The sequence below is a fragment of the Kogia breviceps genome, chromosome 19 (genome assembly GCF_026419965.1).
Source record: "Kogia breviceps isolate mKogBre1 chromosome 19, mKogBre1 haplotype 1, whole genome shotgun sequence".
NCBI classification, from domain to species: domain Eukaryota; kingdom Metazoa; phylum Chordata; class Mammalia; order Artiodactyla; family Physeteridae; genus Kogia; species Kogia breviceps.
This window is the reverse complement of record NC_081328.1, coordinates 37,774,373-37,793,053: the sequence shown is the minus strand read 5'-3', so window position 1 is coordinate 37,793,053 and position 18,681 is coordinate 37,774,373. Positions and strand designations below refer to the sequence as shown.

At 52.1% G+C, this 18,681-nt stretch overlaps 1 protein-coding gene and 1 pseudogene across 1 annotated transcript; one reads left to right on the top strand and one right to left on the bottom strand.

Moving 5' to 3' along the window:
• Positions 1 to 5,781: 5,781 nt before the first annotated feature.
• LRRC3C (leucine rich repeat containing 3C) lies at positions 5,782 to 8,381 on the bottom strand. Its single transcript, XM_059047470.1, has 2 exons — positions 8,362 to 8,381; positions 5,782 to 6,583 (listed from the first exon to the last, which is right to left on the bottom strand). Exons 1-2 carry the CDS (start codon positions 8,379 to 8,381, stop codon positions 5,782 to 5,784), a joined length of 822 nt encoding a protein of 273 aa, XP_058903453.1.
• Positions 8,382 to 8,435: 54 nt separating this feature from the next.
• On the top strand, positions 8,436 to 11,121 carry LOC131746477 (ribose-5-phosphate isomerase-like; annotated as a pseudogene).
• The last annotated feature ends 7,560 nt before the right edge of the window (positions 11,122 to 18,681 follow it).

Here is an 18,681-nt window from a genome sequence, read left to right as displayed (position 1 = left end):
ATGCCACGGGGCAACTAAGCCTGAGTGCCACACCTACTGAGTTCACGCGCCTCAATGAGAGAGCCCGAGTGCCGCAACAAAAAGATCCTGCGCTCCGCAACTAAGACTCGACGGGGGCTTCCCTCATGGCGCAGTGGTTAAGAGTCTGCCCGGACATGGGTTCAAGCCCTGGTCTGGGAAGATCCCACGTGCCGCGGAGCAACTGAGCCCGTGCGCCACAACTACTGAGCCTGCATGCCTAGAGCCCGTGCTCCGCAACAAGAGAAGCCACTGCCATGAGAAGCCCATGCACCGCAACGAAGGGTAGCCCCCGCTCGCTGAAATTAGAGAAAGCCCGCGTGCAGAAACAAAGACCCAATGCAACCAAAATAAATAAATAAATAAAATAAAAATTTATTTATTTTTCAAAAAGACCCAACACAGCCAAGGATAAATAAAGAAATATTTTAAAAGAATAAGTCACACCTGTTTTTGCTCTTCCTGAGGACCCAGAAAGTCCATCAAGCCAGCTTTCTCTCCTCTGACCTAGAAATCTTGCTCCTTTATTTCTCTTGCCCTCCTTCATTCCCTCTGAACTCTACCAGGCCTGTCCTTATTCTCCTTGTCCTGCTCCCACCCCACCTTCACCCCATCGCACCAAGCCCCCAACTGCCTGATGGTGTTCCAAGCAGGAGCCTTTGAGGGTTCAAGGCACAGAGAAGAAATAAGGGCTTGTGAGGTCAGTCAGGTTGGAAGATCTTGTGCTTTTGGAATAAAAACATCCATGCCAGGCTTGTCCCAGTGCTCTTCCTCCTACCCAGCATATCCTGTCTTTTTGTCACCCTCTACCCCATTTAGCACCAGTTCCTCAAGAAAACCTCCAGTAAAGTCCTTAGGATAGGCCACAGAATCACTTTAGGGTCCAGAGAATTCTCTTCCTCAGAGTCCTTGTTTATGTTCAGGGGAATCTGGGACACAATTCAAATTGTGCTGGAGGAAATTTAAGTTGGATTAATGTGTAGGTACTCTTTAGGTCAATTAATAGTTAATGAAACAGGAGCCTGGGTAGGGCATGGTGCTGATGCAAGCAACAGGCTTTGCTCTGTATCTCCCTCTGGTGGTCAGTTAAGGGAGGTAATGGGCAATGATCATCCCCGAGGTTTGCTCCAATCTTGTGATTTGTGTGTGGTTGCTAGGAGATGGGGATCAGGCAAGGGAATCGACTTAGAGGAGGGAGCCCCAGCCACCTGTTTTCTAAGACCCTGACCCACAGAGTACACTGCAGACTCTGAAGACAGACACAGACATTGGGATGGGGCATTATTTACCTACCCATTTTCTTCTTTCTTCTTCTTCTTTTTTTTTCTTCTTTTGGGGGGTGGGGTGGGGTTTCCTTCTGTTGTAGATTTTATTTTATTTTAGTTTTTGGCCACGCTGCGTGGCATGTGTTATCCTAGTTCAAAGGATAACAGGCCAAAAAAATATTATCTCTCTCATGGGAGGTTGGAAGTTTTGGGTATGCAGATTGCCAATTGTGAGCTGTACTTCCATAAATCAACTATACTTCTTTTCTGAATGGAGTAAAACCCCCAGACTCTTTTCTTATACCCTAAAAATATGTTCTTCCCAAATTCTCAAATCTGCTTTGGAGCCTAAGACATCTCCAAAATCCTGGCTGAGCAGACACTGGTCAGTGGCTTGTGACACTCAAAGTTGTGCTGAATCACTGAAGAAGTACATCAAACTCAAGGTCAAACTACAAGGTGCCAGCCCTCGCTGCCCCCAGCCCTCTGCTGCCAGGCCCCCTACCCATAGTCAGGCTGAAGATGCAGCTGCACCAGGTGCTGGAGCTCCTGTCCACTCACAGCTGATGAAAGAGAAGCTTTCCTCCTCAGCTGTGACTGCTAGGCCCTCGTGATGGGACAGAGGTCCCAGATCCTTGCTGAAGAGACTGGGTCCCAGATGGAGCCTTTGAAGCTCTGCTTCCAGGAGAACTTGGAGTCGAAGCTCTTCTCCATTTCACCAGCTCGCCCAGGCCTGCGCCAAGCCCCACTTTGTTTTCCACAGTTCTGGTTGGGGAAAGCCAGGTGTTGTTGGCCACACCTGAAATATGGCGAGGATGGCATGGAGGGCGCAGAATGGTGACAAGGCGTTGGGGTCCCGGGTGTAATGGTGTCCATCCCCTTGTATGTCAAGGCTGCAGAGTCCGACTAGGGCTGGGTGACCTTCAGCTCCTCACCCTTTTAAAAGCCCCTGAGCAGCCTGAGGTGAAGACAGAAGAGCACTGCATCCCCCTGGAAAGATTTGGTCCAGGATGGTCACCACCTGCACAGTAGAGAATAAACATCACAAGATGCTTTGCATTTGGGGAGCTACCAACTTCAGAGGTGGTCTGCAGTAAAATTTTATTTCATTGTTAAATTACTTATTTATTTATTTAGGCCTTGCCAGGTCTTAGCTGCAGCACGTGGGATCTTTGTTGCTGCATGTGGGCTTCTTAGTTGCGGCGTGCATGTGGGATCTAGTTCCCCAACCAGGGATGGAGCGCAGGTGCCCTGCATTGGGAGCATGGAGTCTTATCCACTGCACCACCAGGGAAGCAGCTTTGTTCCTGGCTCCAGCATATCCTGATGGGAGAGGTTGGTCTTGACATAACATGCCCCTCTTTCCTCTGTACCAGGCAGAAGGGCCAGAAGCAGGCAACAAAAACGAGGCCATCCAGCTGCCTTGCCAGGGCCCACGTGGCATCTCGGAACACTGGTCCTATGATCACTGGTCTCCGGCAGAGATAAGGATGGGGCTGAAACCACTTATGCCACCCCTTCCTGCCTGCCCAGAGGACAAGCACAACCCAGAGGCCAGAGTGCTGATGGTAGGGCTTAGGGGTTCAGTAACTGTTGTCCCAGCAGGAGCTTCTCTGAGTCTGTGGCGGCTCCACTTTGTCCAGTCTCCGGTAATGGGCTGAGCCGAAGCTACTGAGTTGGACACCCCCCTCGCACCAAGTTCTCACTCAGAGACCCCAACTGGCTCGGGTGAAGAGGTCTCTCCCTGGGGAGGAGAGCCAGTGAAGGACCTGTCTGCCACCTCCCGACCCTGCCCTCCCCATCTTCTGCCCCCCTTGTCCTCCCTCTCCTTTCCCTCCTGTCCTAGCTCCAGAGAGGACAAGAAATTTGAGCCAGAGGGGAGCCATAATGATAACTGGTAGGACGTTTATTATCCAGGGCTCCAGGACCCCTCCTGATCTGGGCTCCAGGCAAAGCTTCCCTCCCTGGATCCTTTCCCATCCTGAACTTACCTCTGAGCATTGGGGTTAGGGGTGACGGTAGGGGAACCCACTCTCTGCAGACCTTAAAGATGCTATCTCTGCTGCTCAGGATGACAGGAGTTGAATGAGCCTCCAGGCATGGGCATCAACGAGAGGGACACGGGGCCCCACGGGACCCCCACCCTCCCACCCCCATGGGTCTCCACAATCTATTTCCCAGCACCTAGGGAGATGAGTCCCAGCCTGACTCCAGAAGGGGGTGGGTGAGCAGAGTAGGACAGATTCTGAGAGTGGCAGGGGAGGGGGTGATGGAGGGTTTGATAGGGATGGGGCCAGGATTCTAAGGCCCGGGCCAGGATGCGGCTGGCTGGACGGTCAAAGGTACAGCCTGAAACTTCCCACATCCAAATTCTTTCCTCCATCCCTGAGCACCTCTGGAAATGAAGAGGGAGGCCCATGTCTCCTGAGAAAAGAAGATGGGGGGCTGTCCCGTGTTCTTCTGAGATGAGTCAAGTTGAGGTTTCCTGGATGAGGTGAGGAAGCTCAGCGTTGGAGTGGTGAGAAGAGCCTCAGGGATCGAGAGAGGAGGGGGCAGGGCTGGAAAGGAGACCTGGAAGTCAGGGTGGGTCAAAGGGACGAGGGGAGGTGACGGATTCCTCTTTGCCACTCCTTGAGTGGCCTCCTAGTCCGCCTCAGTCTCTGCCATAAGTTGGGTGGAACCCTGGTTCAGTGGTTCTTATCTTCAGTTTCTACTAGGGCTCCCGAGAGATTTCCCAAGGTGGCTGTCTCCTCCATGGAAGCCACATGATGGATCACTCTCACAGGGGCAAGGGACAGGGAGTGTTGGCCCCTTTGGGTCCCTTGAAAAGCCTCTTTGATGATAGGGATGCCTTACATGGCCCCCTCCTTCAGCCAACCTGGTCTCTGCCCTCCCCCTCTGGCCAGGAATTCTTTTACTAACTTTGGGCATGTGTAGTTTCTCCCTACCACCTGCACAGACTCCTGCTGAGAGAAGGGACAGACTGCTAAGAGAGTACCGGCTCCCTTTTCCTTTGCTTCCTGTGCACCCCGAGCAGGCTGGAGACTGATGCCTGGGCTTTGGCCTCCTGCCCTCCTCCCTTGCCCTCCCTCCATGTCCCCTCCCGTTCCCCATCCTTCCGTTCCATCATCATTAATGCATAGGCCCTGGCATGCCTGGAAAACAGACTCTGGTGTCAGGAGCTGGGAGGTAGCGAGGGAGAGAGGAGCCGGCACCCAGCCCAGCAGGAGCACCTGCACCAAAGGGGTGGTGGAGGTAGCGGAGGAGATCTCAACACCCTCCCACTCCTCACTGCGGGGCCACATGTGTTCAACAAACTGAATGATAAGAAAGAGATCGGCGGGCTTCCCTGGTGGCGCAGTGGTTGAGAATCCGCCTGCCAATGCAGGGGACACGGGTTCGTGCCCCGGTCCGGGAAGATCCCACATGCCGCGCAGCGGCTGAGCCCGTGAGCCATGGCCGCTGAGCCTGCGTGTCCGGAGCCTGTGCTCCGTCCGCAACGGGAGAGGCCACAGCAGTGAGAGGCCTGCATACCACAAAAAAAATAAAAAATAAAAAAAAATAAAGAGATCGGGGCATTAATAAAGGGGCTTTATTGAATTGTCCAGTGATGTTCTGGGGATGGGAAACCTCCCCACCTCCCTTCCAGCTCTCTAGTGACCCATCCCCAGCTCAGGCAGAGCAGAAACTTCTTCTCCCTCAAGAGAAAGGGTCCAGGAAGCCCATCTGGGTGAAAAGGAGAGAGCACAGAGATAGGGAATCTCTGGAAAAGGAAGCAGGGAACCCTAAGCCAGGGGGTCACAATAGAAGGTACAGGGAGAGGAGCCTGGGGCCGTGAGAGAGGCAAGAGGCATGGGGCAGGGGGCGGGGAGGGGACGTTTCCGGCAGAGGCGGCGGCGGGAGAAGGGAGGAGGAGCCCACGTGGCCCTTTCTGACCTCCCTGCCAGCTTGGTCCCACCATCCCCTCGCCCCTCTGAGCGCCCTCTTCTCCAGCCCCCAGGTATGTCTTGCCATTGCCCAGACATTCCAAGTTGCTTTACATCTTCTTCATCTTGGTCCACCATCTTTCAGCTGGGGGCCTCCCTCTTCTGCCCAAAGCCCCCCTCATTCTTGTAGAGTCAGTTCAAACATCCATACAGCGCAGCCTTTGAGATCACCTCCGCCACGCTCTCAAACTGCCTGCTCCTACCTCCAAGTTGGTGTACATGACCATCTACCATCATTCTCTGTTCTGTGGTCCCCCCATCACTGTGGACTCAGAAGCTCTGGGTCTCCGAGCCTAGCACAATCCAGGCCTGGAGTCGGCATCAAAACTCCCAGGCACCAAAGATGGTGTTGGTGGCGTGAGAGAGGTCAGGTGTTTCGGGGAGACAGAGGAGGAAGGAGGTGGAATTGGGGGATGGGAAGGGGCTGCAGAGGAGGCAGAGGGGGTCGGAGGAGAGGAGAGGGCATAGGAGCAGGGGGGTGGGGGGCAGGGCCGGAAGAGTAGCCCTGGTCATCAGACCCCTGTGCTGAGGGTAGACGAGTCCTCAGAGTGTACAGGCAGCGCGGGGGCCCGCTTGAGGGGACGTCGGGTCTCATCTCGGTTCTGCCACACGTACTGGGCCAGATAAGCCACCACCAGCACCAGCCAGCCCCCCATGGTGACCAGCAGGGCCACGTCGGTGCTGTGCCGGGCCCCGCCCCGCCCCGGCCCACACAGCTCTTCCTCCCCGACCAGCGGCAGGAACTCCTGCCCCACGAGGTCTGATCGGGCTTCCGGGCCACAGACGATGCCCGTCTCAGTGCCCGGTGCCAGCCTCACCCGCCGGAGCACCTCCTGGAGGGCACAGTCGCAGCGCCACGGGTTGGCAGACAGGTTCACTTGGATCTGCAGCCCCACAAAGGCCTCCGCGGGCACCGAGGCCAGCTGGTTGGCAGAGAGGTCGAGGTGGCGCAGCGTGCCCGCCAGGCCCTGGAAAGCGGCCCCTGAGAGGTGGGCAAGGACGTTATGGGACAGGTCCAGCTCCTCCAGGACACGCAGGTGCTGGAAGGCCCCAGCCGGCACGGAGGCCAGCTCGTTGGCATCCAGGTAGAGCTTGCGGGTGTCGTTAGGGATGCCGGTGGGCACAGCCCTCAGGCCTGCCTGGCTGCAGCGGAATGTCCGCTCCCCGGCTTCTTCTGCCACGTAGCAGCCCTGGGGGGCCAGCCGGGGCCTGGGCACAGTAGCCCCGGTGCCTATCGCCAGCAGCAGGGACAGGAGGTGACCAGCTGGTGGGAGCATGGCCACAGATTGGCATAGTCCCGGAGTGGAGTAGGATCTGGGGAAGAAAAAGCCCCCCATAAACGAAGAATTGAGTCAAGAGAATTCCATTCCCACGGCCAGCGTTCTCTTCCTGAAGTCTCCCTGTGGATTCCTTTCGGGCCGGGGCCTCTCCTTTGGGAGCTCTCTCAGGCCTGGGTGGCTTTTTTGCTTCTTTGGGGTCCAAGACTCCTTATTGGGCCCTTTGGGTAGAGGGTCCCCTGGGCCTGAGACTCTTCTAGGGTCTCCTTGATTCTGGAAGGCTAATCTATGAAGTCTCTTGGTCCAAAGCCCTATTGGTCATTCTGGGTCTGGGGGCTTCTCAGTGTTCACTTCTGCTCATGTATTGATTTCCTTCATTGGAATGCAGGCTTTTCCTGCCAGCCTACCTGGATGGCTGCCAGGTGGGCCAGGTAGGCACCAGAGGGCCCAATCAGCAACAGGGCCTTGCAGCATCCAGCTAGGCTAGGTGATGCCGGCCCCAGCTTCTGTACCCGTTCACCCTTTCTCCTGGAACGTCTGCCCCTCTGTCCATCCCGGCTTTGTCCTCTCCGCCCCACTCCTCCCCCCTGTCCTCTCCTTCCTCCTCCCAGCCTCTCACCCCTGTTGGTGGGAGAGCCTTCTCCTGTGCTGCCGTCTCCCCGGAAGTAGCCTCCCTGCTGCTCGGCTCTGGAGACCCGCTTCCTCCTCCAGAAGCCTTGCTCGCTTGCTTGTAGCTGCTGGAAGTTGGGGGCTGGGGCCCAAGAGTGTTGGGTTTCCTGGCCCCAGGTGTCAGATACCTGAGCCATGGCCTGGCCAGGTGATGCCAAGAAAGGGCAGATCCCGGACCCTGATGAACTCGGCCTTGGGAAGACTGGGCCCCAATTCCATTCCCTGCCTCAGGCTCCCCTTCCAAAGCCTTGCCATGCTATCCTCCATCCTTCCTCTCCCAGCCGGGGCTGAGACTCTGCCTCTTGGAACCTCTGTCCTCTGCCCAGAGCCTGGTTAAGCAGAAGGATCCCTGCTTGGCAGGCCTGAGGGGCAGAACTGGGGTCCCCCCTCACATCCACTGTCCCCTGAACTCATCTCCCTTCAGCTCCATACCTGCCTTCTGCCCTCCTACCGTGCACCTTCTTCCATGGTGAACAAACTTTCCTCAGCCTTTGCCTTGGAAAACTTGGCTATCTCTCTGCAGGGGACCTCATCTCCTGGCTCCTCGCAGGGTGCCCGACCTCCTTGCCTGGAAGGGGGCACAGCGTTAGTTCTCTACACTGTTGGTAGATGGCCCCTCAAGGAGTTGGAAGGGGTTCTTCAAGGTTGCTGAAGTCCAATACGGTCATCTACATGTTTTCACGCTGATTTTCTGTTCTGGATTGGAGCTGACTCAGATTCTCTTAGTTTTGCTGGGGCCTTGAGCTCCCAAGTTGCTACTGTTAACTCTCCTTCAGGCCCGGGAGCCAAGGAGGGCTTGTACGACTTATTCCCCAGGGCCTTTTTTTTTTTCTTTCTTTTTTTTGCGGTACGCGGGCCTCTCACTGTTGTGGCCTCTCCCTTTGCGGAGCACAGGTTCTGGACGCGCAGGCTCAGCGGCCATGGCTCTCGGGCCCAGCCGCTCCGCAGCACGTGGGATCTTCCCGGATCGGGGCATGAACCCGTGTTCCCCTGCATCGGCAGGCGGACTCTCAACCACTGCGCCACCAGGGAAGCCCCCCAGGGCCTTTTGATCCCTACCATTATTTGCAGCCATGCCACCCCATCACACCACCCTTTCTTAATGTAAGGGAAGGCAACAGAAGACTGGTTGTCACAGAGATTTGCACAAAGGAGACTGAGGTCATACGCTGTGGAGACCCTTCTGAGAAGGAAAACCTTGCTGGATTTTGTAAGAGACTATGGGGGACCAGGATTGGACAACAGAAGTGAGGGCCCAGTGCAAAATGAGAATGCGGGGCCCCTTTGTTCAAAACTGTTAAGAGGGGCTTGCCTGGTGGCGCAGTGGTTGAGAGTCCGCCTGCCGATGCAGGGGACACGGGTTCGTGCCCCGGTCCGGGAAGATCCCACATGCCGCGGAGCGGCTGGGCCCGTGAGCCATGGCCGCTGAGCCTGCGCGTCCGGAGCCTGTGCTCCGCCAACGGGAGAGGCCACAACAGTGAGAGGCCCGCGTACCACAAAAAAAACAAAAAAAAACCCCAAAAAACCAAGAAAAACAAACTGTTAAGAATTTCAAGACGGCAACAACAGCACGTCGTAAAACCAGGTGCAGGGCCCTTCTGAATGCAGGGCGTGAGGCCCTGTGGGACCGCACAGGTCGCTGAAGCTGCTGTAGGTGACCTTTGAACGGGCCATTTCAGACACGTGATGGAAGCCAGAATCAGAGGGTAGGATACTGGATGATGTTATCTCTGGGCATGTATTTACCAGTGACTCATTCTGGTGACATCAACAGGGTCATTTCTCAGACTTCCATTTGTCCAAGGAATCAGATAAGACACATTTTTTACACCCGGGCAGAAGTGAACATTTTGTCTGCGGTTGCTTGTTAGTTCGGCCAGGCACTCTGCCACTGAATACTTGGGAGTCCATTTCGGGATTGGGCCTGAATGCGGAAGAGGAAGCACGTGGAAGCCTAGCCCTCCCACTGCTCTCCCGTCACACTGGGCAGGGGCCTTAACTAAGGCACAAGAGGTGAGTTATCTCCTCCAACTAGGCCAGCTACCAGGAAAGAGTGGGACTGGGCTGTCCAGCACAGCAGTGGCCAGAGAAGTAGGAAGTCTGCTCACTTAGGAAGGTCCAGCTGGCTCATGGACGTGGTCCACGGAGGGCGGTTAAGTGCAGTGCTCAATAGAGAAGGGAGAACAGAGAGGAGGGAGGAACCACACTCAGGACGGTGAACCCCGTCTGTATTCCCACTTCCTTCCAGGCTCGTCAGCTCATCCTGCAGTATGGCTGAACCCTCGGTGGCCTGGACCGACACCCAGAGACTGACCTCACCATCGATGGTGCTGATGAGGTAGATGTCCATCTCAATCTCATCAAGGGTAGTAGAGGCTGCCTGACCCAGGAGAAAATTGTGGCTGGCAATGCCAGTTGCTTCATCGTGATCACCGATTTCAGGAAAGATTCAAAGAACCTCAGGGAATCAGTGGCACAAGGGGAACCCCCATCGAGGTCATCCCGATGGCCTATGTCGCAGTGAGCTGAGCTGTGACCTAGAAGTTTGAGGCCGTGATTGAACTTCGAATGGCCATCAACAAGGCAGATCCCTTGGTGATGGATAACAGTGAGTCCCCTACATATGAATGAGTTCCGTTCTGAGAACGCATTCATATGTCCCGTTTGTTCATAAGTCCAACAAAGTTAGCCTAGGTACCAATTAACACAATCGGCTAAATAGTACTGTACTGTAATAGGTTTATAATACTTTCATACAAATAATACATAAAAAACAAACACAAAAATTAAAGAAAACATTTTTTTTTTTTTTTGTGGTACGCGGGCCTCTCACTGTTGTGGCCTCTCCCGTTGCGGAGCACAGGCTTCGGAAGCGCAGGCTCAGCGGCCATGGCTCACGGGCCCAGCCGCTCCGCGGCATGTGGGATCTTCCCGGGCCAGGGCACGAACCCGAGTCCCCTGCATTGGCAGGCGGATTCTCAATCACTGCGCCACCAGGGAAGCCCAAGAAAACATTTTTAATCTTACAGTACAGTACCTTGAAAAGTACAGTAGTACAGCACAACAGCTGGCATACAGGGGCTGCATCAAGTGAACAGGCAAGAAGAGTTACTGACTGGAGGAGGGGGAGAGGAGGTGGCAGATGGTAGAGCTGAAGGATCATCAGCAATAGGAGACGGAGGGCAAGCTGCAATTTCACTCACGCCTGATGTCAATGGCACAGGTTCTGGTTCCTTGCTGGATTCAATTCTATCTACCCTCTTGAAAAAATGATCCAGTGATGTCTGGGTAGTAGCTCTTTTTTCTCATCATAGATGACATGGTAGCACTGGATTGCATCCTGAAAGGCAGCTGCAACCTTCGTGAACCTTTCTACGTTCGGGTCCTGTGCTTCAAAAATTAACAGTGCCTCCTCAAATAAAGAAAATCCCTTTGCCATTTCTTGCATCCTGAATCTCTTCAGTTCTTTAGTTACTTCTTCCTCTTGTCTCTCTTTGTCCTTTCTCTGGGCCTCCTATTCCAGCAGGTCTTCATTAGTAAGCTCCTCCTGTTGCATAGCAACAGTACTGTACAGTAAAGTACACAAAAGCATGACAACTTACAGAGGATGCATGCATGTGACAATGTACGCCAGACACGTGAACTAACTTGCGTGATCGGACATGTGAACGCACGATCGCATCTTTGAAAGTTCGCAACTTGAAGGTTCGTATGTAGGGGACTTACTGTAATGGGAATTTTATCCTGGACTGGAAGTTTGACGGGGTTCACAAATGGAGTGAAGTGAACACAGCTATCAAAATGATTCCAGGTGTGGTGGACACGGGCCTGTTCATCAACATGGTGGAGAGAGTCTACTTTGGGATGCAGGACGGATCGGTGAACATGAGGGAGAAGCCTTTCTAAACTGGCCCTGCAGGAGCAGAGTGTGTTCCCCTCCCGTCCCCAGTCCACCACCGAGGCAGACATCTCTTGGCTTTGATTCTCCATTGAAGAATGTTTCTTTTCTCCCCATACAGAGAGGGCATCTTTCATATGGGGGTTTGGTCTCCTGTTTTCTGGAAGAAAAGGGGAGATTAGAATGTTCTTCTTGCATCTGCTCAAAATAATCCTTAAGCCCAAGTGGCATATTTTGAGGTGGTGTATTTTTTTATATATAAACTTATTTTATTTTTGGCTGCGTTGTCTCTTCGTTGCTGCGCGTGGGCTTTTCTCTAGTTACGGTGAGCGGGGGCTACTCTTTGTTGCTGCACGTGGGCTTCTCACTGCAGTGGCTTCTCTTGTTGCGGAGCACGGGCTCTAGGCACATGGGCTTCAGTAGTTGTGGCACACGGGCTTAGTTGCAACGCGGCAAGTGGGATCTTCCCGGACCAGGGCTCGAACCTGTGTCCCCTGCATTGGCAGGAGGCTTCTTAACCACTGCGCTGCCAGGGAAACGCCTGGGGTGGTGTATTCTGCCACCCTTCAGTATCCATTCCTAAGCTCCTTCCTTGATAACACACACTGTTTTGGGAGTAGCAATGTGCTCCGTCCCTCATGACAGAGCTGATTGGTCCTCTCAGTTTGTCAGAAATCTCCTCCACTTTCCCAGCCACCTTGGCAGCTGGGCATGGTCCACTGTGGCCATCAATGACGTCTAAACAGAAGTCTGCTAAAGGGGTTTCTAGGACAGTCTTTGATTTGCTCAAAAAAGAGGATGGTTTGGGCCCTCCCCTTCTCCATACAACTTTCTTCAGGCTTTGAACATGAAGGGTCAACTACAGTCTTTTGTGACCTTGAGGCAGCAAAGCCGAAAGGAAAGGTGAAGAGTATCACTGAGACATTGGCCTGGATATTGCTGAGCCGCTCAACCGACACAGGCAACCACCTACCTCTGGATTCACTATGTGAGAAAAATAATCGAGAAAAATAATCTCCTGCTTCATTCAGGGCTCAACCTGGCCACACATTCCAATATGGGAGGTTTTGAAAATTACGGATGCCTGGGTCCACCTCAGAGATTCTGATTAAATTGATCTGGCATGTGTACAGTGATGGGACTTTTTAAAGATCCTTAAGAGATTCTGATGGCAACCTAGAGTCACAAAAATTTCTTTGCTTGGGTTTTCTGTTGCTTTCTGAGCATTCCTTCCTGATACACTAACTTTTCCAGGATATTAGGGAAGGCTTTACCAAGGAGTAGCATTTGAGCTGGGTCTTTAAGGCTCAGTTCATCAGGTGAAGCAGCAGAGTATGTGCAGGGTCAAGGGAGCACGAGAAGGCTTCTAGACAGTAGAGCGGAAGGGGTGGTGTCAAAGGCTGCAGTTAAAGTGGAAAGGGATCAGATCCCTGTGGTCTTACACACCACGTAAGATTTAGGACTTGGTTCCATGGCTGATGAATCCGAGGTTATTTTTATTTTTTTTAATTAATTAATTTATTTTTTGTGGTACGTGGGCCTCTCACTGCTGGGGCCCCTCCCGTTGCGGAGCACAGGCTCCGGACGTGCAGGCCCAGCGGCCACGGCTCACGGGCCCAGCCGCTCCATGGCATGTGGGATCTTCCCGGACCGGCGGACTCTCAACCACTGCGCCACCAGGGAAGCCCGAAGGTTTTTGTTTTTTTAAAAAAATTATTTACGTATTTATTTATTTTTGGCTGCATTGGGTCTTTGTTGCTGCGTGCAGGCTTCTCACTGCAGTGGCTTCTCCTGTTGCGGAGCATGGGCTCTGTGCCACCAGGGAAGCCCGATTGAAGGGTTTCTAAATTACCTTTGATATTTGGATCATGTTGCTGGCTGTGTGGGGGACGTATTGGTGGAAGAGAGACCAGTTACTGCAACAGTCCGGGTGGGAGGTGATGAGGGCCTGGGTGGACACCAGAGCATGGGACTGAAGGAGCTATGCCTGGAGGAGCCCAAGATCATCAGACATTTGTGCCACTGGGCACATGCCTTCCCAATTCCCTTGGGCCTTCGATTCTCTGGACCTCACGGCCTCTGAGATCCCTGCCAGCCTGATATTCAATGTGTCTATGACGGTGGGGCAGGGAAGAGGCTGAGGCACGTCAGGGCCTGGCTCCCAAGTTCAGGGTCCCAGAAAGTAGGTCCTTCAGGCCCCCACCCTGGGTGGACTGAGTCACAACTCCTTCCTCCAAGGGGAGTAACTCCATGCCCCAAAGATGTGACCTTGGAAGGAAGTTCAGCAGGCTTCTAGGACCCTATCTGCCTGATGTTGGAAGCTCCCAGATCCAGCATGGGTAGAGGGGGGTCAAAAGGAAAGCAGGAGGGCTGGCTACTTTACCCATCATGTCAGCCAGGGACCCATCTAACGCCAGTCTCCCAGGCAGTGTGGGCTGGAAGGGCAGCAAAGGCCTCTGCCATTCCTGTTCCTTGCGGAAACTGACAAGGATGTATACACCTCCTGCTCCCATCCTCCGATGTACTCTCTCATTTGTTCAACACACGCCTCCTGGGCTTCTTCGGCATTGGGGGTGCAGAGAGAAGTAGAACAGCACCCAGACAATGGTGAAGATGGATGTGTGCACAAACACAGCCCCCTGATAGCCTAGGGGTGGGCTCCAGTTGAGGTGTTTGCAGGCGTCAGAAAAGCCTAGAGGAGAAGCAGTGGATTCTGTCTGGACAGTTGGGGAAGGCGTCACAGAGAAGGTGACAGGTGAGGGGTGGCCTTGAGGGACAAGTAGGAGTCTACCAGAGGGACAAAGTCATTGTAGGCTGAGACAAGAGCAAGAAAGAGTAAGGTGTGTTCTGAGAATGGTTAGGGGCTTGGTGTGACTGTAGTTTGGGATGTATGGGTCTACTACCTCCCTCGGCTAATGTTTACTGAGGACCCAGTGTATGCAGGAAATGCAAATATGAGTAAGAAATATGAAGCAAGCAGCCTCCAGGGGAAGCGGATGTGTAACAGATAACTTAAATACAGCACCCTCAGTGTAGGAGAGAGGTCTTTACAAGGCACCTGTGGAAACATGAGGGACACATGGTTGGAGGGGTGTTTGTGTCCAGGATTGACTCTTGGGAGAAATGCCACTCCTAGTTGTGTGACCCTCGGCAAAATATTTAAACCCACTGTAGGGCAGTTTCCTCATTTGTAAAGTGGAGATAATAAAAATACCTACTTTGCAGGGCCGTTTTAAAGATTAAGAGAGCTTATGTATATAAAAGCCTTTGTCCAGTGCCTGGAACACAGCAAACGCTAATAATGTTGGCTGTGATTGTCACTGAAGGAGGAGCTGTGTTAGGAGGAGGCGGAGGAAGCTGATCTGGGGCAGTGACCGCCCAGAATTTCTACAGAGGTGGGGCCTGCTAGGGGTAGTAATGCCACTGGAAGGATGTGAGGGGAGTTTTTCCTGAAGCTACTGTTTTTATATCCATTGCCCTTTTGATCTGTAATATTTACAGCTTTCTAAACTGTTTTTATTTCTTGAGAGAAAAATCTCAATTGTCTGTATCAGAGGATATGCAGATTGAGGGGTTCCTAAAGAACAGCCTGCTCTTGGTTCCCAGAGGGAGGTTCTGGTTCTCTGGCCTTGGCTCTGGCCCTGGAGGCCCTGGCAGGCTTGGCTCTTTCCCTCTGCAGCCCAAAATAGCTAACCACAGGGCTGGGCGAGGGGAGGAGAGAGGAGTGCCCACTGGCAATGCTGCCCATCCCGGCACCTCCTCCTGTTTCTCATCAGCTTGGTAGCTCTCACTCAGCGCTCTGCCTGCTCAGCATCACGGCCCCCTCCCTTCCGCTGCCACTACATGCCCAGGGTACCCCCCACCCCAATAAAAACACACTGCCAATGAAATAAACAGCTGCTTGCTTCCTCGCACTTGCTCTGGGTGTGACCTCAAAACCTCCCCTTCGGGAAGGAGGGAGGTGAGGTGGGGGGAGCCGGAGGGTAGCAGGAATGCATTGGAGCGGAGTTGGAGGTGGTCAGAATGGAGGGGTGCCCTTCATTCCCCCAGGGGTCAGAAGAAGGGGCTCTGGTTCTTGATGCCCCACCTCCTCACTTCCCACCACTACCATCACCCCAGGAATGTACTCCCAGCCCATTACCCTGCCCGTGTTTGCTATCTTGGCCCACACAGTGTATCTATGGCAAGCAGAGGCCACACCACCCTGCCAGATGGAAATACCCCAAGGCTGGGAACACGTCTACTTGAGCAGACTAAGGAGCTCCCAGAGGGCAGGGAGAGCCTGCAAAGGTGACTCACTCTGTTTTAAAAACACAAACAGTTTTCATAAAAAATTTAAAACGAAAAATCTCACATTACACAAAGTTTGAAACTAGAGAATGAAAAAGATCACCCCCAACCCCTCCATCCTAACACAAGATCTGTTTTTATTTTATTGAATTTCCACAGCCTAGTAAAGTAGATGCTCAAATATCCCTCAAACGTGGAACAGATTAACAAAAGTCGATACATATAGAGAGTACTCACTATGTGCCAGGAATTGTTCTAAATGCTGCACACTTAATGACCCATTTAATCTTCACAACATGAGGTGGGTATCACCATGATCATCAACATCCTTCATTTTTAGGAACTGCAGCACAGAGAGGTTCAGTGACTTGCCCAAGGTCACACAGCTGGTAACTACAGGAGATGGGAGTTGAACCCTGGCAGTCTGGGGCCAGGATCTTACCAGTGTTACTCTATTTTGTCTCATCATAATCGTTAATGCATATGCAGGTTTATAAAAACTTATTATGGACAACTTCAAACACAAAAAAGCAGAGAAAATAATATAAGGAATCTCATGTTCCCATCCCCCAGTTTCAATAATTATCACCTCATGGCCCAACTTGTTTCTTTTATTCCCTTCCCCCATCCCCAGCCCAGATTATTTTGAAGCAAATCCAGTCATCATATCATTTCATCCACACATATTTTAGTACTTATCTCCAAAAGATAAGGAGGTTTTTTATTTATTTATTTTATTATTATTATTTTTTAATGTACTTATTTTATTTTTGACTGCATTGGGTCTTCGCTGCTGTGCGCAGGTTCTCTCCAGTTGCGGAGAGCGAGCGCCGCTCTCTGTTGTGGTGCGTGGCTTCTCATCGCGGTGGCTTCCCTTGTTGCGGAGCACGGGCTCGAAGCACAGGGGCTTCAGTAGTGTGGCACGCGGGCTCAGTAGTGGCTCGCGGACTCAGTAGTTGTGGCTCACGGGCTTAGTTGCTCCGCAGCCTGTGGGATCTTCCCGGACCAGGCCTCAAACCTGCACTGGCAGGCGGACTCTTAACCACTGCGCCACCAGGGAAGCCCGACGCTTTTTATTGAAAAAATTACCACAGTACCATATCATGCCTTAAAATGTATATTTCATTAAGATCATCAATTTGAATAGTTAGTATTCAAATTTCCTCAATAATTTAATAAAATATATATATTTTTAAAAGTTGGTTTGCTTGAATGAGGACCCAGATAAGGCTTTTGGTTGACAGATTGCTTAATTTCTTTTAAATGTAAGTCTCTCCCCTTCCTTTTTTTCTTCCAATTTATTTGTTAATGAGGGAATTGTGTTTGTTTTGCTGACTGCACCCCTGGATAATGCTCAGGCTATTTTTTTTTTTTTTTTTGGCCGTGCTGTGGGGCAGGGCTTATGGGATCTTAGTTCCCTGACCAGGGATTGAACCTACTCCCATGGCAGTGAGAGCCCCAAGTCCTAAACACTGGGCCGCCAGGGAACTAACAGCTCATGCTATTTTGTATCCTGATCTTTTCATCTAACTTAGCAAACATTTTCCTATACTGCTTACTATATGACTTCCTACTATGCCACCCAATGGATATAGTACGATTATTTTTTTTCTTAGGCATTTGGGTTGCTTTCAGTTTTCCGTTATTATAACTAATGCTGGAATAAAGATCTTCACACATAGTGCATGGTACGTACTTCCTTAGAATATGCTACCAGAAATGGAATCATGGCTCTGAGGCCTGAACAATTGTTCAGCCTCTTGGCACAGATCACCAAGTGTTTGTCCAAGGGGTTATGCATCCCCAGCACCACACGAGAGTGCTGTCACTCATTCTAAGTACTTAGTCCTATTCAAGGCTGAAGGATGTTTGGTGAAGACATGATAATTATGAAGGCAGAGAGCTAGAGGAGAAAGATGATGACAGGGACTCAGGCTAAATAAAGCAGAAAGTGATCCACAATTTACCACAAACCTAGAGTGAGTCAGTACTCTGTTCATTCCCGTTGTAAAAAAAAAAAAACCAACAAAACAAACCCTTGATAACAGGAGCTATTAATAGGGCATGGCATGTCCAATAATCTTTCTGTTAAGACTATGCATTAGTCAGACCTTTATTTGAGACGTGGATCCAGTCTGGGGCACTGAACTTCACAGAGAGTGAGGAAACTGGCAAAGATCAGAGAGCTTGATTAACTTCAGGGAAGATGGAAGAATCCCAGAGAAAAGTCAAAGGAGACAAGTAGGCTCACTTTGGGAAAAATAAGAGACATTTTTTTTTTTGCCTCAATACTGGGGAGGCTTCTAAGGAAAGGACAACACTCCGTTTTTGCTTATTTCTTCACAAGGCTGACTGTAAGGAAAGGGGCCTCTCCCAACCAGCAGGAACTTCTTTAAGACACAGGCAAAAATTTTTCAGACTCTGGGGTGACTATTTAGGTCTTGGGCTGAGTGCTCTTGGGCTACTGGCCCTGGAAATATTCGAGAAGCTGCCTGTTCTCCTGCTCTGAGTGGTTCAGATATCCACCTGCTTGGTGCCCACTAGGTGCCTCTGGGGGCCCCACTCCTGCTTTGTGACAGCTGTTCCCTGGCAGCCCCCTTGGGGAGGGATGGGTGAGGTAACAGAGGAGTCCTCCCCAGGTTCCCTGGGCCAGCATTCTCCTTTTGTCCCCTCACCTTCAGTGTGTGTTTACAGCCAGTCAGATTGGCATGTCATGACATCACCTGATCCTGCTATTCCAGCCCTGCTGTGCATAGAGTGGACTCAGAAGCTTGGTCGGGGGAGTGGAAACTCCTCAAACAAGGCACTCTTGGTGACATGGAGAGTGGGAGTGACCCAGGAGACCTCAAGAGCCATTTAGTTCAACCTCCTACAGCAGTAGCTTCCTACCATGCAACAGACATTCTTTTGAATTCCCATAACCTCGGAGGTAGGTTTTCACTTGGAGATTAAGAGAAGTTATTTGTCCAGGGTGACACTGCTGGTGAAGCAGTGCCTGCTAAGTCTACCTGACAGGAAAATCTGTGCCCTTGCCTTTAGAGCATGCAGAGGTGAAAAGTGCAGATCCGAGAGCCTCCCACCCAAAGCCAAACAGCTGACCTGGGGCTGGGACTCAGGGTCTCGGCTATTCATCAGGTCGTCTTCCCAAAGCCTCTTCCAATTTCTAATGTGGGGAGGCCGAGGATGTGACCTGGCCCAGGCCAGCCTGGGTCAAGTGTAACTGAGGAGCAGACAGGCTGTGGACTGCGTTCTCTGCCCTCCAGACTCTCATCCTAAGC

Excerpts from the sequence above, each read along its gene's own strand:
- LRRC3C (XM_059047470.1), bottom strand. The coding sequence starts at position 8,381 with ATGACCTCAGTCTCCTTTGT. Across the intron at positions 6,584-8,361 it reads ATGACCTCAGTCTCCTTTGT|ATCCTACTCCACTCCGGGAC; the intron begins GCAAATCTCTGT and ends TTTCTTCCCCAG.